This window comes from Borostomias antarcticus (assembly GCF_949987555.1).
Source record: "Borostomias antarcticus genome assembly, chromosome: 24".
Classification (NCBI taxonomy): Eukaryota; Metazoa; Chordata; class Actinopteri; order Stomiiformes; family Stomiidae; genus Borostomias; species Borostomias antarcticus.
Genome location: NC_140257.1, coordinates 2,373,586 through 2,394,971, shown reverse-complemented (window position 1 = coordinate 2,394,971; position 21,386 = coordinate 2,373,586). Strand labels below are relative to the sequence as shown.

The 21,386-nt window shown below is 49.7% G+C and overlaps 1 protein-coding gene across 1 annotated transcript; it reads right to left on the bottom strand.

Annotated features, from left to right (window-relative positions):
• Positions 1-2,819: 2,819 nt before the first annotated feature.
• On the bottom strand, positions 2,820-21,067 carry LOC311325211 (alpha-2-macroglobulin-like). The gene is made up of 37 exons (XM_084457880.1): positions 20,958-21,067; positions 20,340-20,526; positions 19,526-19,682; positions 18,823-18,875; positions 18,656-18,676; positions 18,301-18,469; positions 18,033-18,117; positions 17,538-17,670; positions 17,268-17,382; positions 15,390-15,499; positions 14,986-15,147; positions 13,205-13,444; positions 12,926-12,989; positions 12,434-12,579; positions 11,985-12,134; positions 11,679-11,726; positions 11,220-11,297; positions 10,701-10,779; positions 10,410-10,521; positions 9,939-10,164; positions 9,545-9,671; positions 8,803-8,924; positions 8,604-8,655; positions 8,387-8,470; positions 8,131-8,307; positions 7,770-7,851; positions 7,418-7,574; positions 5,907-5,987; positions 5,520-5,697; positions 5,172-5,368; positions 4,874-5,089; positions 4,492-4,658; positions 4,255-4,399; positions 4,068-4,130; positions 3,549-3,654; positions 3,395-3,436; positions 2,820-2,925 (listed from the first exon to the last, which is right to left on the bottom strand). Exons 1-37 carry the CDS (start codon positions 21,044-21,046, stop codon positions 2,903-2,905), a joined length of 4,443 nt encoding a protein of 1,480 aa, XP_084314006.1. The 5' UTR covers positions 21,047-21,067; the 3' UTR covers positions 2,820-2,902.
• Between the last annotated feature and the right edge of the window lie 319 nt (positions 21,068-21,386).

Here is a 21,386-nt window from a genome sequence, read left to right as displayed (position 1 = left end):
TTTGACTGCATATAAGGCACAGCAGAAGACCAAACGGGCACTTCGCTGAATAAACCACCCTTGTTGCGTTTTCAGGAAGTCCTTGCGCTCGTATGCTTTTCACAATAAACCAGACTTAACCTTTTGAACGAATCTTGGTAAATCCTTTTGACTTGATCAGTTATTTTACTATCACACCCTCCCCCCCCCCCCCCTCTTTCTCTCCCTCCCTCCCTCCCTCCCCATTCCAGAGCCCCAACCCTTCATTGACTTTCTGTGTGAAGACTCATGACAGGCTGTACTACATGGTTGCTCCTTCCCCCGAGGCCATGAGGATCTGGATGGATGTCATCGTCACCGGGGCGGAGGGATACACACAGTTCCTGAACTGAGAGGGGGGCGGAGGGATACACACAGTTCCTGAACTGAGAGGGGGGCGGAGGGATATGGTGGTGGAGCCGCCGCGTGGCTGTGGTGTGGTGATCACCCTGGTCACCACCAGACTGCTCTGTCAGGGACACATTTACAGATCTCTCTCTCATTCCCAGCATCGGGAAAAGCCTTTTTCTTTTCTATTGTTTTGTTACTTTTGATCATATATATTTTTAAACTCACCTCTTCACTTTACAATGTAGACATTTTCACCACCGAATTTTCTACTCTTGCCTTGTTTTGGATTGAAAAGGAGCCCTGGAGGACATCGCCACAGACACACACACACACACACACACACACACAGACTGTAAATAAACCATAACATAGTACTGTCAAAGCCTTTCTATATTGCCAAATAGAGATCTTGTTTTAGTTACAGACTCAAGGTTTTGAGACCTTATCGTAATATGTAGTTTTCTTTTTAATTTTTAAAAGTTTAAATTTTTTACACACTGTATTGTTGAATATTGCCAAATGACATGATGCCTATGTTTTCTGAATGATGGTCATTTCATGGAATGCTCCATAAAGATTGTGTTTTTCCAGAATCTATGTAAGACTTTTTGTGATGGAGAGGTGTCATAATCTAAGAAATATATTTTAAGAGATCTTATTTGGGAGTCTTCTATCAACGTTACAGCTAACAGAGATCAGAGATTGGGACTACATTTATCAGTGTCACCAGACAGCAGCTCAGGAGTCCATGTTTGTAGTTCTCATTAACCCAGACAGTCCACTGTTGAACTACATTTCACTGTGTCTGTCTAATACTGTCATGTTGCCAACAAAACTCTGTAAAGGTGCAAAACACACATGCACACACACAAACAGAAAAGCCCGATTCGTTTGCCAAGTCCTGCTAACTTGACCCTGAAGCAGCCATCCACCACTGCCAGCCTACACCATCAGCTAGAGGGCGCTAGAGAGGCCAGACAGATACCAGATGGAGAATATGACCCATCATACTGTGCCTTGATACGTGTCATTCCTACTCCTAGTCTGGCTCTGGCATGCAGGACTAGCTACAATCTGAGTTTAGACCAGACCTTCCTCCACTAGCTCCAATCTGAGTTTAGACCAGACCTTCCTCCACTAGCTCCAATCTGAGTTTAGACCAGACCTTCCTCCACTAGCTCCAATCTGAGTTTAGACCAGACCTTCCTCCACTAGCTACAATCTGAGTTTAGACCAGACCTTCCTCCACTAGCTACAATCTGAGTTTAGACCAGACCTTCCTCCACTAGCTGCAATCTGAGTTTAGACCAGACCTTCCTCCACTAGCTACAATCTGAGTTTAGACCAGACCTTCCTCCACTAGCTACAATCTGAGTTTATTTGATAGTTAGGTTTTAGGAATATGGTGTGGAAAGACTTGCATGAGGTATCAGTCTACAAAAAGGAAAAACCCATCAGACCAGACTAGACCACACCCTCCAGGTTTAATAGAGTCTCTACTGGTGTCATTGTGATATTCTTGATCAGGATATTGTGAAGTATTGATCAGGCTGTGATCAATCGTGATGTTTCAGATGTGTTTTTGTAGATGAGACTACGCTGTGGTTCTGATCATGTGACCTGTGCTGGGCTCTGATCATGTGACCTGTGTGCTGGGTTGTGATCATGTGACCTGTGTGCTGGGTTGTGATCATGTGACCTGTGTGCTGGGTTGTGACCATGTGACCCTGCAGAGATGACCAGCCATGTCTTTTGTAATTCATGTGGACAATGCCTGAGCTCCTTGATGTCTGTCGGTATAGAAAGAAGACTAGGGATAAAAGACCTTCATATATTCTCATTCTGACCGCTTCCCCCACATCTCCCTGGAGCATCTTAAGTGGTCAGCATCCGCAAAAGGAATCAGATCACTGTTGGGATATTGTCCATGTTTTAAAGAAATAAGACTTTACTGTATAAATGAATGCCTGTACAAAAATATCATTTATTCACCATTGAAATAAGACAGTATTGTAAAAAAAAAAAACTTCATAAGTGTCATTGAAGACTAATTGATTTGAGCAAATACCAGGGGTGTATCAATGCACTGTGTTTGTTGATCCCACTGAACACACAGCAGGTTAGTAAACTGTATTCTTACGAGCTCCCATTAGCCTCACACACACATAACATGTTGATGGCCCCGTCTGGGAGTCATGCGGTACTTTAATGTATAGAGTTTGTCAGATCTAGTAAAATGTTACAGAAGCACCGTGTGTCATTGTCCTTCTTGAACACACTCCACCAAACACCCAAGTTCATTCAAAACATTTATTTCAGTCTCAAGTCATTGACATCTAGAAAGAGTCCTTTGGGAACTAAACACTCACATGTACTGTTGGTCAGTGAAAAGCATGTAAATACACACATGAAGGTAAAAATCCCAGACATGTAGGGGCTCTTAAAAGACTGCACAAATGTAAAACTACACAGAAATTTAAGTGATTGGTTAATCTCTGCACCAATTAGCAGGAGGCCGTGGTCTCCAGTCACTTTAGAATTCGTTGAATTCGTCACCTGTGTAAACAACGGCAAACAAATGTTACACCTGTCTGACAGCTCTCCCAATAGACTGTGGGACAGTTCCCCTTAGTTGGATGTTCCAAGACTAGGGCTGCACAATTAATCGTGAATTAATCTAAATTGCGATTATGACCTCCGCGATTAACTTAATCGCAAAAGGCCGCAATTAACGTGATTAATAATTTTGCTTTGAATTGTGTGCTAGGACTACACGGACGAATCACAGGCACTTATGGCGTTCCCGCTGAGTGGTTACGAAAAAGATGTCGCTCAAGCCCAGCAGGTCATATGCAAACTGCAGAGCTAAAGCCATTACTTATTAATATATAGAAATATGAATCACCATCAATCTCAATTACCATTTTGAAGAAAATAATCGCAATTATCATCTTTGGTCATAATCGTGCAGAGGAAAATGGCCAGAGAAGACTGGAGATGTGGTTAAAGGAGGTGATGAACTTACCCTCGGCACACGGGGAGCTGTATTCGGTGACGGCCTCCTCACCTGAGGAGAGACAGACACACAAACTCAGAACTCTCAAGTCGAGTCGATCAAACCATGTTCCTCCATGGCATCTGTGTCTCCGCTGTGCGTGACTGAGCGCGTGTGGTCATACTTGTCTGGTAGTAGTCGTAGACCTTGACCACGGCAGGTTTGAGGTTCCTTACTGAGACGTCCTGCTGGATGACCACCGTGTACGACTGGCTCTGCTTCTGCTTCAGCTGCAGGACCACACACACAAATGCAAATACACACATTACAGACCGCAAATCCACCCAGCACTTGTCAAATACCCTCACATGTGCCTTGAAACATTTGTGGATTACAAATCAACTGTGAACACTAAATATTTGTCTAACTTTACAGTAATTGTAAAACGTAAAGACCATAAAGATTTGTTTAACTTTACAACCAGAATGATTTTTCCATTGGGCAGTATAAAATTGGATTTGTCCAATTTTACAGCTGTAGAGATTTGTCCAACTTCACACCCACCCAGGACCACTGATTTGCCCAACTTTCCAATATAAAATATTTGTCCAACTTAACAGCATTGAAGATCTGTCCAACTTATAAATACAAACATTTGACCAACATTTGACCCAACTTTACAAGTAAAATATTTGAGACGTACGCCGTCTAGGTAGATGATGACATGTCCGTCCTCCTGGTCAACACGTTTCACGTTGCGGTCTCCCTTCGCATGCGGGGACAGAACACAGTTAACAGAAGCATTACAGGCCGTGAGCGGCGTTATGCCAACTAAGTGTATTAGCATTTACTTCAGTACTGAGTGCTGTACTACTGCTGATGGAACTCACAGACTCCAGGGAATCCTTGACCAGGACGAAGCCAGAGAGCAGCTTGAAGTCGATAACCACCATGTTGGTCTCCTCGCGGCGGCCAGTGTACCTGAGACGTGCACACAGAGATACTGCAACAAACATCGCTTTCCCTCCGGTTGCCCTTGGCAACTTTAGTGTCAGTTTGTTTTTGGTTGTCTTCAAAAGCCCTGGTGAACACATTCACCATCACATTCACCATGTGAGGACCAATACCTGACCACCACGGTGACCTTGAGGACAGGCTTGGTGTTGACCTTGAGGACAGGCTTGGTGTTGACCTTGAGGACAGGCTTGGTGTTGTTGCATTTCCCCACGACCCTGCTGGTCACGCTGAAGACGGAGAAGTCTGGAGGAGGCGGGATGTTGTAGCGCAGAGCCATCTGGATCCACGCCGGAGGAGACGGCACGGAAAGACACAGGACAGACGGAAAGACACAGGACAGACGGAAAGACACAGGACAGACTGTCACCTGACACTGATCAAATCACAGGACGCGATCGACTATACAGATCCAAAACTCCTACTCCGTTGACGTGCGTTCATATCATAGGCTTTCTATAGAGAGTGGGAGGTGTGAGGAGGCAGCGTTCTGACCTGTAGGAACACACAGCCTCGTCCCTCTGCCCTGATCCTGTACTCCCCGGGCACCTCCCCTAGTGGCCGCTCCTGGTACAGCAGGCGGTTGTGCTGGTCCACCTTGAACTCCTGCCTCATGCCGCCAGCAGAGCTCACCACCACCGTGCTGGCGCCCTCCGGGCTGTAGGTGGCAGCGCCATACTTCGCCAGGGCCTTCAGCGCCACCACGGTGTCCTGGTCACAGACCGAGGGGTCAGTATTGACAGTACGCCGGTTGCAGAGCCAAGTTAAGGTAGGGGTGTGTGTGTGGACCTACCTGCGTGGAGGAGAAGCCGCCGTAGGGGTTCTGTTGCTGGGCCAGCCAGCGGACGATACTGGATGAGTAGTCCAGCCCGAACCCGTCCATGGTCGGCCCAGAGAGCAGCGCCAGCAGCACATATGACGTCATCTCCACCTCGATGGAGCCCAGGCGCTTCCCAAGGACCTCGGCTCTCTCCCAGTAGACACCCTGGTCTGCGGAGGGTCAGTCAGGGGTTCAAGTCTGCACAGAACAGACTGATCCATACTGTCTCTACCTGTAGGCCCACACAAGGGCTTTGACAACACATGAGAAGCCATGTCGATGAGCTAGAACCCGAACAGCCAACCAGCCAGATGCAATTACCTGCGGTCTTCTTGGCCTTCTGGTGCAGGTATGAGATGAGCTTGCTCCGGACCTCCTGGTCCCCGGCCAGGGAGAAGGTGTAGGAGAGGAGGGCGATGGAGTAGTAGTTGAGATCGCCCGGCGTTCCGGCCAGCGCCGTCTTCCTCAGGCAGTCCAAACTCTGCTCCACCATTGGGTCCTGACAATACAGGGGGCGCTCAGACCGGCACAATGCCGCCGACGTGGAGATCGGCGGAGTACTACACTCACATTAACACGCTAGCACATTAACACGCTAGGCCAAACGCAGCACTGCATCGGTCATTATCATCGTGGCTAACACTGCTAGGATGGAGAGCAGGTCCAGGCTGTGGATCTGGCTGGTAGGAGACGATGGTTGGGACTCACGTTGACGGTGGTGTTGTCCCCGAGCTCCAGCAGACCGGCCGTGATGTAGCCCGTCAGGGTCACATGGTCACTCACGCCTCCCTGTAATGTCACAGGAGAAGAAACACGGTCGGACAATCGTACTGTACGACGACGGAGAATACGGTCAGCCAATCATCGTATGTTCACACAATCAGGCAACTACTATCACACTGTGGGCTAGGCCTACACCTTGGCTGAAACTGGGGGTTTACCTGGTCATTTGACCACAGAAGTCTAAACCAAGGCCAGTATTGTGTAACAAAGCTTCGTAAAACTCGTGGATAACTCCTATCCAGAGCCTCCCTGTGGCAGACTCCTGCTGATTAAACAAACAACCCCTCCAGGAGGCAGACCGACAGGCCTGGATTACACTACTGCGTTTCTCACTGTTATCCCTGAAAGATACTTGTTTGCAGCTAGCAATCACACTACCCCTAGCAATCACACTTCCATAGCCAAAACGAAGCTCGATCAATATGGCCGGAGCTACGTTTTGACGCTCGAAATCTGGAGCCGTGTTCTAGTGTAATGGGCAGATCCGGAGGCTTTTGGAAACTAGAAAAACCGTATAGCGGCTTAATGCCTCTGCCCAACAATGCAAGTTGCAATTAACACTAACCCCAATTTAACCAACCTAACCTAACCCTAATGCTAGCTAGCTAACGCAAATTCTAATGCTGGTTAGAATTAGCGTTAGCTAGTTAGCATTAGCATTATTGTTAGCATTAGCTAGCATTAGCATTCAAAAGTGCCTTTTGTGATGTCATGGTGACCTTGACCTTTGCATACCAAAATCTAATCCAATTAATCTAATCAAGTCCAACTGGACATTTTGGCCAAATATGTACAAATTCTGTCGAGCCGTTCTTGAGATATCGTGTTCAGCAGGCCAAAAAGGGACAGTTCAAATTAATTCCAATATACCTGGGTTCATGGTTTACAACCATTCATCTCTTACAATGTAAATAAACAAACAAGGTGAACAGTAGTAATAGGCTATAATACTGTTCACAGCAGCACAGATTGAGATCAGCCTACAATTAAAGATTTAAGTAGCCTCTATTTTTGGATTAGAGATTTTAAAAACTAGCATAGTCTAGAATGTTGTTTAAATGCAGCTGTCCAGCCATCCAACCAACACCGACATTCACCAATAAATACATTTCGATCTATGTTTGTTACATGTCTGTGTGCATGAATGCATTTGAAAACTCACAACATTCTAGACTATGCTACTAGCCAAGAAAATACCCTTGATTGCTAATTGCTATAGCTCAAACTCGTAAATCGCCTGTTTGATATGCTCTTTAAATGGTACTGTGATGGTTTTTGGAAACGTTAGTGAGATGAGGTTTGAACAGATCTTTACGTGCAATTTCATGTGTAATCGCGGATCGTTTTCCCAGTTGGAAAACGACGCCATGGTCATCTGCGCTGGTGTGATCCAGGCAGACAGGTCCTGCAGGGACTCCCCCCCCCCCCCGCCTCACCTTCATGCCGTTATGAAAGAGTTTCCCCACTGAGGCAAAGCAGCCATCCGGCTGCTGGTGTCTGGCCAACCAGGACTTGGCCTTGGCGATGTGGGCGGGGTCAACGTAGATGTAGGACCGCGCCCCTCCAAAAGCAATCATCACAAAGGCGGTAAGCCTGAGGACACGTTAACAATTCATTTATGTCCACAGAGACGCACAACTCTGCATCAGGACATTACACAACAGAAGGGCACTGCTTTTCTGACTTGGCACATTTGTAATTACCACTGAGAAACAGACTAAAAGTAGACTGGAGTACCTGGACATGGTGTGTGTGTGTGTGTGTGTGTGCGCTTTCCAGCAGACTGACCAGGTGTTGCCTGACTTGTCCCTCTTCCCAAAGGCGCTGTAGGAGCCGTCGTCATGCTTGTAGTTGAGTTCTCTCTGGTAGCCTGTAGGAACACCGCTGTTACTGGTCACTGCCATTACTGAACCCTGCTGTTACTGAACCTTGCCGTTACTGGATACTGTTACTGAACACTTGGTTATCAATTTGTATGCAGCAAGTGCACATGTGGGCCAAATGTATGATCAGTTCAGAAGGTTAAAGAATCAGCCATCAGGATAATCACATCTGACTGTAGGTCAAATTATTATATAATGCAAATTCTGAAGCGCTGAACACTGCTGTTACTAAACACTACTGTACACTGCTGTTACTGAACGCTCACCACTCTGCAGGAAGCGCGTGGCCTTGTCCCGGACCTCGGGGGTCAGCTGCCTGGTGCTCTGGAGGTACTCCAGGATGTAGATGTTGGGAGCGAACAGAACCATGTTCTGCTCACCGCAGCCATAGGGCATGGCCAACAGGCTGTCCAGGTTCTTCATGGCTCGGCCCATCAGGTCCCCTGAGGAGATCACACGGGGCGGTCAGCAACGTGGTAATGAGGAGGACGAGGAGGGGCAGGAGGAGGAGGTTCTTCTTACCCAGGACAGAGAGAGAGGCCTTGGCCGATCCCTCCACGAACACTTTGGGTAGCTGGAGAGAGATGTCCCTTTCTACTGGACCCTCTGGACACAGACAAGACAGAGGTCACCTCGGGATTAAGACCTGCCGTTTCACACATTCACTCAAGACAGATCTACAACCAGTCCAGTGTCAGAAGCGGAGATGAGGGGGATCAGGGATACTGCATGGACCCACCTGTAGGGCAGAGCAGGGCATTGTGGGTGACCGTCTCCTGGGTTCCCTCTGCCTGGGAGAGAGAAACGGAATAATGAGCCTGAGCTCTCAGACATCAACATCCACCAAGAGGTCAGAATGAATTCATATTAAGTTAATTCACAGCGGGGGAGGGTCATTTATTGAATCCACGTTGTTGATACCGTGAGCCTCGACTCACCTCCACCAGCAGGGAGCGGACCACCGTGTCGACGCGGCCCACCTCCGGAACCGTCACCACCTCATTGCCGCAGAGATCCTTGGTCCGCAGAGCCTCCGCGCTCACCTTCACACTCACCTCCCCTACACACACGCACACATTAACATGCCTAGTTACACACGTCAAAATCTCTTGGTACACAGAGATGTCGGTATGCAAATCTTGCCTGACTGCATATACACCTCAACCTCCACCGTTTTCCCAGCATCAACCCTGGATCAACAGCTGCCCCCCCCTCCCCCCATATCTGCTCCCTTCTCCTCCCCCTCTCCATATCTGTCCCCTTCTCCTCCCCCTCTCCGTCCCCTTGTCTCCTCCCTCTCCCCCCATATCTGCCCCCTTCTCTCCTCCCCCTCTCCATATCTGCCCCCTTCTCTCCTCATCTGCCCCCTTCCCTCCTCCCTCTCCATATCTGCCCCCTTCTCTCCTCCCTCCATATCTGCCCCCCTCCCACCCGTCCCCCGTCAGGAGAGAGCTGCAGGTCCCCTGAGGGGGATGTTTCCCCGTATTTCGTCAGAGACGACCTGACTCGTCAGTCCTGTCAGCATGTCTCTGCAAAGCTGAGGCGCGGAGCTGACAGATGATTGGGCCCTCAGCCCCGGCCTCTACCTCGGCCCCAGCCTCTACCTCAACCCCGGCCTCTACTTCGGCCCTGCCTGAGAGCAGGCTGTGATTGGATGAGAGTGTGCGGAGATGGGCTCACCCAGGGCGGTGGGGGTGATGATCCACTGGAAGGTTCGGCTCTCGTCGGCACACAGGCAGATCTGGTACTGGCAGCCCTCACACGGTCTGGCGCTGAACTGGGCCGAGTCAGACAGAGACACCTTCACCTGGGGACAGGGACAAGACTGTCTGCACAGGCGTGGAGGGACATGCAGATAATGATCCTAGATGAATACGGCTGGTTAAACGGTGACGATAATGATGGTGGATGGCAGAGTAGGAAAAGCCAAATGGCTGCATGTCAGAGGAAGGTCAGGTGGAAGGACACAGGGTCTCAACTCTAAACCACCACCCTCGCCCCCGTATCCCTCCGCCTCTGCTCCCCCCCCCCGGAGCCGGAGGCAGAACGGCTGCGTACGAGCGGCGCGCCCTACCATGATGCACTTGGGGAGGTAGTTGAAGATGGTGGCGCGGAGGGTGAAGACCTCGCCGCGGACAATGGAGTAGGGCAGGGTGAGGCTGACGAAGAATGGCTGGAAGGCCGTGAGGCCGACGTTGGGGGCCAGACCCAGACCCACGGACGAGGTGCACCACGCCCCGGCGGCCCACTTGGTGATGGTGTCAGGAACGGTCTTCTCCAGGCTCACGGAGCCCGACTCTCTGCAGGAAGAAAAGGTGGCAGGTTGGGGTTGATCTGGAGGGTTAGTCTGAATAATCTGGAAAATGGCAGGTTAGTCTGGATGCTGGTAGGTCAGTCTGGATGCTGGTAGGTCAGTCTGGATGCTGGTAGGTCAGTCTGGAAGATGGCAGGTTGGTCTGGTTAGTCTGGAAGAGGCATGTTAGTCTGGAAGCTGGCACTTTTCACAAACATTTCCATCATGAACATGAAGACAGCGGTGGTTTACCCAACAGGCACCAGGTCCCAGATCCAGGTCTCGGGGAAGTATGTCCGGACGGTTTCCTTCTCACCTCCGTCCTTCCTGACGGGCTCCCGCATTCTCTCCGGCACGCCCATGGCTGGGGAATCCATTAATCATACTCAGAGAACATTCAGATTTTAACAGTCCTCTCAAAGGCAAACATCCCCTCTATATCCAATGGCTAAGTACTAGAGAGTCTACACCCAACCCACTATCCATGTTACTGTACAATACCAACAAGCTAACAAGCTCATGAACTGAGAACAACATCTTCACCATATGCCATCATCATAGGGGCGTTACAGTCGAAAGGCTTCTTCACATCGGAGTTGGTCAGGATCTTAATTCCAACTTCCTGAAAGAGAAGCAGAAGCCATTGGCAGGAGCCAGATGAAAGAGATGATATACAATGCTGTGTACAGTATATGATCAGTCATTGGTCAAACACCAACACGGGAAATGGACTGCACTTGTATAGCGCCTTTTCACCTTAATGGACAAAGTGCTTTACAATGGCCTGATTCACCCATTCACAAATCAATGCCAGCAAGCTGCCATGCAAGGGGCTAGCCTGCTCATTGGGAGCAATTTGGGGTTCAGTGTCTTGCTCAAGGACACTTCGACATGTGGGCAGGACGAGCCGGGAATCGAACCGCCAACCCTGCGGTCATCAGACGACCCGCTCTACCACCTGAGCCACAACTGCCCCTTAATCATCATCATCATCATCCCCAGACGTGCTGTGGGAAAACCCCCATCTCAGACAGAAGTAGTAGACAGCGTCTGTTCTCTTACTCTGAAGATGCTGTAGACGTCATTCTTCTCGTTGTTGGGCCCGAAATGGAAGGAGCGTCTCTTGCTTCTCTTGGGTGCCTGAAAGGATAGTCTCGGTTCTAGGGCAGGTTTTGGTTCTAGGGCAGGTCTTGTTACTAGGGCAGGTCTTGTTACTAGGGCAGGTCTTGTTACTAGGGCTGGTCTTGTTACTAGGGCTGGTCTTGTTACTAGGGCTGGTCTTGTTACTAGGGCTGGTCTTGTTACTAGGGCTGGTCTTGTTACTAGGGCTGGTCTTGTTACTAGGGCTGGTCTTGTTACTAGGGCTGGTCTTGTTACTAGGGCTGGTCTTGTTACTAGGGCTGGTCTTGTTACTAGGGTTGGTCTTGTTACTAGGGTTGGTCTTGGTTCTAGGGCAGGTCTTGGTTGTGGTGGTGGTTGTGGTGGTTCTGGCAGGCAGGGGTAAGGCTCTCTGTCCTCTACATTGTAGGGGTAGCCTGACAGCCTCTCCACTGGCAGCTCCCCGAACACCTGCACACAGAGGACAAGCACCGAAACACTTAGAGCATGCGTGGTCAGGTTTGTGCTCAGTGTGTAGTGGTCAGAGTGGTCAGCATGTGGCGAGTGTGGTCAGAGTGTGGTCAGCATTTGGTGAGTGTGTGGTCAGAGTGTGGTCTATGTGGTCAAGAGCGTGGTCAGTATGTGGTCCGTGTGGTCAGTATGTGGTGGTCAGTATAGTGGTCAGTATGTGGTCCAAGTGTGGTGGTCAGTGTGGTGGTCAGTGCGTACAGATTGGAGGCTGAGTTCTCGTTCGGCCTTCAGCAGCAGGACAGACTGGTCGATAGCTCTGAGGGAGCAGAGGGAGCCGGGCTGGGCCTGCAGACTCAGGAAGGTCTTCCCTCCAGGGAGCTCCTGTGGAGAGGAGAACCGCAGAGACACCTGCACACACAAAACACACGTCAGCACGTACGCAGAACCACACACTCAGGAGAACCAGAGACACGAGCACATAGTCAGCAGGTATTCAAGAGAACCAGAGATACCTACACAGTCAGAAGGTACTCAGGAGAACCAGAGATACCTACACAGTCAGCAGGTATTCAAGAGAACCAGAGATACCTACACAGTCAGAAGGTACTCAGGAGAACCAGAGATACCTACAGTCAGGTACTCAGGAGAACACCGTCTATGTACAGAACGAGTGTTTGTTGGCTGTGCGGTTCTGGAGAGGAGCCCACCTTGTTCTTGAGGCAGAGCTGGATGGGGAAGTCCATGCTGTCGGCCACAGCCTCTCCAGCGGGCATGACGGTGAACACAACCACCTGGGCGTAGGGGGAGAGGTCTGCCAGACTCCGCAGGGGAACAGACAGCTCTCCTCTGTTCACTAGGGGGGAGGGATGAGAGGGAGGGAGAATGGGGATTCCTAGTAGCCCAATGTCACTGCCTACCATAACCAGAGCCAGTCATGACGTAACATAATATAACTACGGTAAAATATACTGCCCAAAATATATCCTATAATGACTAAATCATTTTATTGTATAAACAAAACCATTTGCCAGGCCATACACCCATTTGCATTTTAGAGATGGTCGAAGTTTAGTAAGGTCATCAATAACTATTGTATATACAGAAAACCATTTGCTAGGTCATAAAAGCATTTGCATGTTAGAGATGGTGGAAGGGAAGGTCATCCTAGTGTGTTAGAGGTGACGTATCCCTGGCCGTACCTGTCCCCTGCTTTACTGCCACAGGCAGACGTCCGTGCTGCACCACACTGCCTCTGGACATCACCTGCAGGACACGGCACACCCAACGCCTTAGAACAGCTTCACATGCCACTGATGTACCAGGTGTAGCTGTACCAGGTGTAGCTGTATCGGCTCTACAGAACAGGTACCTTGTTCTCTACCTAACGCTCAACGGTTACCTCCATCTATCCAGGCTGGTCAATTGCTGAAGACAAGTCATCCCCTTGGGGGATCAATAAAGCTGATCTCATATCTCACCAAGTAGAAAAAGTCCAGAGCCACCTGGCCCTTATTAAGCTCCTCCCCCTGAATGATGTAGGCGGCGACTACAGTGGCGTCCGTCTCGCAGGAGAAGCTCTGGCCGGCCGGTCGGAGCTTCAGGAAGCTCTTGCTCTTGGAGTAGAAGAGCGTGGGGTGGTGATAGGCCGAGCGATAATCGGGCCGCCGCAGGCCGCGCACGTATGGAGGGTCGTCCTCCTTATCCAGGCCGGACTTCGCCTGGCGGAGAGAAAGAGGGGAGGGGAGGAGGAGAGGACCACTGTATAAGTCAATGAGAAAGAGGCTGGTTTGGTGGTTGACTAGATGAGTTTTCCGATGGTCATGTACAGTAAGGCGTCTGATGGCCAGCGGCCGTCACCGATAAGACTGTCACCGTATCAATGCAACATGTACCGTCTGTCATCTCAATTGACGTCAACCCAAATTGACTGTGTAGACGAGGCTAATCGTTTTGCGTCGACCATTTGATCTGTCGACTGTCGAGGCCTTGTACCCCAGCCATCTCGTCTTGTAATGAGCGTCGTTATGAATAACAAAGTCTTTATCATGTCATACATTCTGAAACTGATAGTTTGTGCCATTTTGCTGCATGAAAGTCTGTGCGTAGAGAATGATCCTGCTATGAGCTTAGCTAGGATAGCTCCATAGATAAGTATGAATAACTTTTTATCTGCTGCTCTGTTGGTTGTTCTGACCTGGCCTACTAAGGTCGCTATGAATCTGTATAAGAATGCTCATCATTTGGACTCCTCGGTGCATCTCTGCCTGAGTGCACTGAGGGTTGCAAGGGTCTTAAGTCCTAGCCATTGTTGAAGGCATGTCTTTTAATGAACACAGATTGCTTCATTTTACCATTTTGCAAATAAATCCATTAGACTGCATTTAAAAGTACCCGATCTTTCTAATTATACCATCTTATGCTGAGTATTATTAACGTAGACACGTGTTTAGTTCCATTTTTTATTTGGTTTGTCTACTAGGCCGGAGTTATCGTTGATTAGGTTAGCTCCCTACAGTAGTACCTAAATAACTTATTAAAAAGGCCTTTGGTTTTCGCTCTGTGGAACCGAATTGTTCCAGTTGAGCAGTCGATTTAGGAACACTTCACACAGACCAAAGTGTGAACCATTATGTTTGTGTGTACAGTATACAAAGTTTGTGTTAGATGATATTAATTACTTAATCCCCTGCCGTAATCACCAGTATCGGGGAAGAACCCAGTCTAAAGCTTGGTGACCCAGACGGATTCCGTCAAGTTATCTGGAAACCACGGACTCAGATTAGATCATTGTTTCTGCGTTGTCTATGAGGTGAGCATCACTTTATGGTTCTTCCTACTGAAGTGTGAGGGACAGACAGGACGATACATACCGTTTACTGTAGACACATTGACAGAATAGTTGTTTCTACCCCCCCAGGACAAAACATGGACAGACAGTTCAGTGATAGCAGGACAAAAAATGTTCCAGAACTAAATATGCAGAACACACTGGTTAGGTTATGCGAGGAAGCTAATCTAGTGGTGATGGCAGATAAGCGCTCCTGCTAAGCTGCTCCGTGGCCATAGCCCGTTACTTGCCCACTAAACTGCGCTAAATGTGCAGCACACAAGGGGACTACCACAAAAAAAAGGTCTGCTCAAACCATATCGTACCTAAATCACTTATTAAAAAGTTCTTTGTTGGCGATTCAAACAAACACTTAACCTAGATCTGAGACATAGGGCAAATTGTTGGGTCACAATTCCACAAGAGCTTGACCTGTAGGAATACTCCGGATTTCCATCGGGAGGTGTCCAGGGAGAAGAGGACCATGCCCTTGCAGTCTGTGGTCAGGGTCCAGCTCTCAGAGGGCTCGGCCCTCAGGAACAGCTGGACCGGCTCGTTGGCAGCAGGGGAGGAGTCTGGACCGGTCACCTTGATCTGGAAACATAAGGATGACTAGCGAGCTACACAAAGGCTGTTGGTTCAATCCCCCGTGGGTTCATAAAGATCCTGAACATGTTGGTAATCACTGAACACTTGGAAAGAAGCCTGCTAAATGGCATAAATAGTTCACATCACATATATTGACACCACACCCATTACATATTGACACCACTCATTGTCAATAATGCAGCCCAACAGTGTTGTTTTCCCTGTGGTTGATGCTTGTGATTGGTCACCTTGCCCTGGTAGGCGATGCCTGGCTTGTACGCTGCTGGGACGTCCTCAAACGAGACCGTTCTGATGTCACTGGTGAAGGTGGCACTGCCACTTCCCTTCAGCACCACCCCTGGAGATAAAGAGTACAGCCTAGAGGTCAGGGGTCAACACCATTAAAACAGTGTCTGCGTTCCGAATCACACACTTATACTTTCTACTACCAGTACGTTCTATAGCTGCCCCTAAAAGTACTTGCAAAGTATGCATCTAATTGGGACATCCTACCCTGTCATAACATTGCATTGAAATGTGACTACATCCGTCGCTGTCCATAAAGTGACATTGGTCCACAGCTGGGATTCATCATAACGCCTCCGCTGTCACCGGCGCGACTCGCACGTGATCATTTCCACTGAGCACAGGATTATGGGTCAGAATAGCCAGAAGTGTGCTGGCTTGCATACTGCAAAATACGACCGGATGTAGTAGGATATCCTGGTATTTCTTCCATACTGGATGTGGCATACCATGTATTAAGACATACTACATACATTTGGCATAATATATATTCAGTCGAGATCACTTTGTCAAATTTGAACATTTATTATACATGCGGCATAATACATAGCATATTAATTTTGGCGGTGTGCTCTGTCCGGGGGGCCCCCTGCCTTCCACCGACATGGAAACCGTGTTAGCAGGGGGAGGCAATCTAGGTGTTCCCCCCCTCTGGGCCGCTTGGCCCAGAAAAGGGGGAACGGCATCTAGCCCCCTGCCTCAATGACGATCAGAGTGGGCCGCGATCGGGAAGACACTCAGGAGGTAACTCAGCCCACTAAGACCGTCAGAGCGCCACAAGGGGACTGCTGTACATTATAGTCCCTGGCCTCCACGGGCCGACGCTTCGTGGGTTCCGAGGGAGATACAGCCTAGTGTCTCTGCCTCCATGGCGACCGGAGGGACCGCTGGATGGCCATTCAGAGACGTTTCGGCCCACGGTCACCACGGAGAAACACAGAGACCAGCTAGTGTCTACTCTGGCATCCACTAGCCGACGCTAGTGGAATACCTGACAAACTTAACCCGGACAGAGAGCAACGATGACAACATGACATCGACATACGCAGGAGGAGCAGGGGAGGAGGTGGGGCGAGCATGCAATGCACAACCAGCAGTAAACGCGAACAATGACATGTTTTGACAGCTTAAATACATGCGCTCTAGTGAGCTGACCAATGCTATGACAGCTACAGTCAGCTGGTGCTGGCGTCATGCGTGACTGATTAACCTCTGCTGACTACCCCGGCCGTGACGTACGTGCCTCACCTGAATTTACGTCGGAGACTTCATGTATGGAAGTACGTGATTCAGAACACAGCCAGCCATTCATTTGGAATCCACCACACCCCTGCTGCCCTCTCTCCTAAAGCACCTGTCCAATACTCCTCCCCACCCCTCACCCCCCTCTCCTCCTACCTGTCCAATACTCCTCCCCTCACCCCTGTCCTCCTACCTGTCCAATACTCCTCCCCACCCCTCACCCCCCTCTCCTCCTACCTGTCCAATACTCCTCCCCTCACCCCTGTCCTCCTACCTGTCCAATACTCCTCCCCTCACCCCTGTCCTCCTACCTGTCCAATACTCCTCCCCTCACCCCTGTCCAATACTCCTCCCCACCCCTCACCCCCCTCTCCTCCTACCTGTCCAATACTCCTCCCCTCACCCCTCACCCCCCTCCTGTCCAATACTCCTCCCCTCACCCCTGTCCTCCTACCTGTCCAATACTCCTCACCCCCCTCTCCTCCTACCTGTCCAATACTCCTCCCCTCCCCACCCCTCACACCTGTCCAATACTCCTCCCCTCCCATCTGTCCAATACTCCTCCCCTCCTACTGTACCTGTCCCGTACTCCTCCAGCTCCGTCTCCACCTGGAAGCTGTCCTCAAACCTGGAGTTGTCCAGAGCGAACTCCGTCACATCGAACACTTGTGTTGCGCAGCCCGTCTTGTCTGTCTGCAGGACGAACCAAACAGACCCCATCAGGGGCCGGACTCAACCTGGTCAGCCGGACTCCAGCGCACGCCCACCCAGAGCTAACCTTCAGGGACGATGGGTGGGTCCAGCCCAAGCCCAGTAGGGGTTTGAGTGTGGCAGACTGGAGAACTCACCGTCATCTCATACTTCTTACACACTGACGTGGGCCCGTCCCGGAGCTCATCGGACCAGTTCCAGAACCAGTACTTCTTGCTCCTGCACACCGTGGCCTTCACAGAGCCCAGCACGGGCTTCCCATACGTGTACCTAAACACACACAATCAAACAAGCCTCCTCGAGTAGCCTTACCAGACCTGGGTCCAAATATTAGTTGAAATCCTTTCAATTACTTTAGTGTTTACATGAGTCTGCCTGGGGGGGTCAGGTGGGTGGGGTTTGTACTTTGGGGAACAGCCCATTGGTTACATTGTGGCAGGAAAGAACCTCCTACTTATACTACTACTACTAATAATAATAATAATAATCAAATACTATTAGACACCTCACCAGTAGAACCAACTCATCAGTAGAACTGAACACGAGAACTAACTCCTTTGTCAGTAGGACTAACTCGTCGTCAGTAGAACGCTCTTCAACATTACAACCAACTACTAGTCAGTAGAACTTACTTCCCACAGACCCTCAGCGTAGCCTGCGTGTCCAGGATGGTTATGACACTGGGCAGATGCACCGTCACCTCGTACTTGGGCAGAACTGCATTTGACGGTGTTTGACAGTTAATTTGCAAATAGTAATTGAAACTGATTACTAAACTGATTAGATATAATGATAACGTATATAGCAAGAGAGGTCTGATAGAAATACCAATAATGTATATAGCAAGGGAGACCTGATCGATACAGTAATGTATATAGCATGACTGGCAGCCATCCTCACCGTACTCCTTGATCTCAAAAGTGTGTTCGTTCCGCTGGCCCTTCTCATTCCAGGCGGTGATGACGTAACGACCTTGAGCGGCCTCCGGGGTGGTGGGGTGGGCCAGGTCCAAGATGCCGCTAACCGTTGATTGGTTCAGCCACTGAGCGATGCGGTTGGAGTTGGGGTCCTGTGCAACAATCGGAAGTGGAGAGAGAGTGTTTGGATTTTCGAGGTACAGCAGTAGGACCAAATTAAACTGCAGGACATTTGTGACGATGGGTCTGGAGGACAGCGGGACACTTTGTTCTTCCCCTTCAGTTATTAGACAACCGCTTTAATAGGAGTTTGTACTTTTGATATGACTCAATCTCACCTCAAGCTCCACTGTTTGGTACTGGAAAACAGAGCGAGAGAGAGGAGTTAGACGCTGCCAGAGAACAATTACCCCACCCTCCTCCAAGCTATAGTAGCACAGTAACATCAACTGTGAACAGAGTAACACATTCTTGAAAGGATCACTGGTAACAGGAAGCAGCTCACCATCTGATTATACGGCACAAAACTGGAATCCAGCGAGACGATACGGAATTGGACTGGAGAGGGTCAGAAAACACAGCGCGTGGAGCACCATGTCAATAGAAATGGACCTAAGGCCCTCAGAAAGCTAAAGGCAGAACCATCAGTCAGGTATTCTATAGTCTCACATACTATGGCCAGACCTCTCCCCACACTTTGTTTACGCTGTGTCAGCGCTGGAGAAAGTTATTCTAAGTAAAATTACCATTCGGTTATAGGGGGGGGGGGGGGGGGGTACTCTTTAAACCAATCAAATTCAAATAAGCTTATTGGCATGGCCGATGAAAAACCTACAGTATGTTGCCATAGTACAGAAAATTATTAACATCGACATAGTAAGATCAATCACAATAGTCTTGGGCGGAGCGGTTGCTAGGTTATTGCAGTTCTGCCCTGGAACGTTGTCATTTCACGACATGAAATTCATAGTATGGACTGGACTAGCACATGAATCAGGCACCACAGATGGTAGTATTAGCCATTAGTATTACCAGTAATAAACCAATGACCAGGCTTATTTCCACAACCTCCATCCATCCAGTCAGACTAGGTGTTCTACTACAGAGGAACCGGAGTGTTTCTCCATACAAAGACAGAAGATAATACATCCGAATATTCAGAAGCATCGGGAGGGACAACTAGCGGGCGGTGGGGGGGTGTCTCTTACCCTTCTGGCCGGGTTTGTAGATGGGTTTGTCTGTCTGGATGAGGTTGATTAAGGTGGATGGCCGGATGAGGATCCTGGCCCCCTTTCTCATGGAGTCCTTCTCCCCACTCACTGTGACCTGGATGGTGGCCACCGTGTCCCTTACCACCGCCGGCACCTGAAACACACACACACTTTAGATGTAGATTTGAGTGTCTCTGTAATAATAGGTGTCCAGGTGTGCTGGCACAGAGCAATGAACCAACTGAACAAAACCCCTACACAGCCAAGGTCTGTCTGCATGTCTGTCTGTCTGCACATGCGTCTCCTCATCCCCTCAACATGAAACCAGCTCCAAAATAAGTCTTCAATAGAGGCCCTCATTCACACCAAAACAAACCTGTGGCAGGGTATGCGTTTTCACTCGCTAATACTGCCTCTGTTATGCAATCCTGAGGGTCAGAGGGTGGAGGGGTTTGGAGGGGGCACCTTATCAGTGGAACGCAGGGATCGCCTCCAGGTAAAAGAGGTCTTTGTTTTGATGCGGACAGAATAACCATTAGACAAATGACCAGTATAGACTAGCATAGAATGTGACCACTGTGTCGTGTCCTCAATACAACTGACGCGATGTTCAACCAAGACCAATATGAAGCGAGGCACAGTGTTGTGTAATAAAAGCCGGAGGGGGGTGTATATGGTAACGTTGCAACGAATGGGGACCTCCTCTCCTCTCCCATCTCCCCAGCAAATAAAGTTTTTGCAAACAGTGAATCCTCTAGTTTGTTCTACTGTCCCTCTGCTCAGTCAGGTGGGTCAGCGGGGGCGGACGAACCTGGAAGGAAAGGCAGCGGTAGTAGTCCTGGGCGATTTGCTTCTTCTCCAGCAGGACGGAGGCGTGGCCCCGCTCGGGTTGTAGCTCTACCCGCAGGGAGAGGGGCTCGGTGGGGCCGTGGACCTGGGCGCACAGCGTCTCCCTGCTACCACCCACCACCTGGGAGCTCACAGTCACCAGGTAGATACTGCAGGGAGGAGAGAAAGGAAGGAAAAGAGGGGGGAGAAGAGGAGAGGGTGAGAGAAGAGACATTTAGAGGTTGTAGTGTCATGGATTGCACAGCAGGAGGAACAGCGTCATGTGGCCAGCCAGATAAAGGCTGCTGCCAGCTAGGCAGAATGAGAGCTTTGGGCCGATGTTTGGAATAGTCGTGCTGTTTGGAATAGTCGTGCTGTTCCGTCTCTGGAACGTTCAGACCTGTTCTCATTCTACCTTCTGATGCAGGCTGAACTAGAGGACACCGGAGGTGATGGGGAGTTCATGAATGCCATTAATATAAAATCAATGAATCAATCAATCAATGGAGACACAGAAGGAAGAAGTTTGTATGGTGTTTTCACCACCAAAACGACATGTCTTTCTAAAATGTTGGTAGCCTAGTAGGCTAAGCCTTCTTACGTTTCATTGAAGTTGCGCGATGTCGCAGTTTGCAAAAGTGCCGATGCGATCACCAGAATAACGCCGAGCGTTTTTGGAGCAAGTGCCATCGCTGCTGTCCAGCGTCCGGGTCTGTCCGGGTCCGTCCGGGTCCGTCCGGGTCTGTCTGGGTCTGAGCGTGCAGAATGATCTCCCGACGTCCTCGCACCTGTGTAGACTCACAGCTGAAAACGTTCACAATTTATACCCAAGTACCCCCTTCCTGAGCCCTTAATTGGCCTGAGCACTTAATTGACGTCAGCTGGAAGGGCCAGAGGGTGCAGGGCCGTGAATTAAATGGGACAGCACTTCCAGTTTCGCTCAATGCCCCTCCCACTTCGTTTTCATTGGCTGCCGCGTCCCTCCGACGCAGAGGCTGCTCTGACGCTCCCTCAGCTCTGCAAATTGACC

What these genes read in the sequence shown, in the direction of transcription:
- LOC311325211 (XM_084457880.1), bottom strand. Translation starts at nt 21,046, where the DNA reads ATGGCACTTGCTCCAAAAACGCTCGGCGTTATTCTGGTGATCGCATCG. An exon ending in ACCAAACAGTGGAGCTTGAG is followed by an intron (nt 18,470 to 18,655) that starts GTGAGATTGAGT and finishes ATTGTTGCACAG; the next exon opens with GACCCCAACTCCAACCGCAT. An exon ending in TGGGACCTGGTGCCTGTTGG is followed by an intron (nt 10,165 to 10,409) that starts GTAAACCACCGC and finishes TTCTTCCTGCAG; the next exon opens with AGAGTCGGGCTCCGTGAGCC.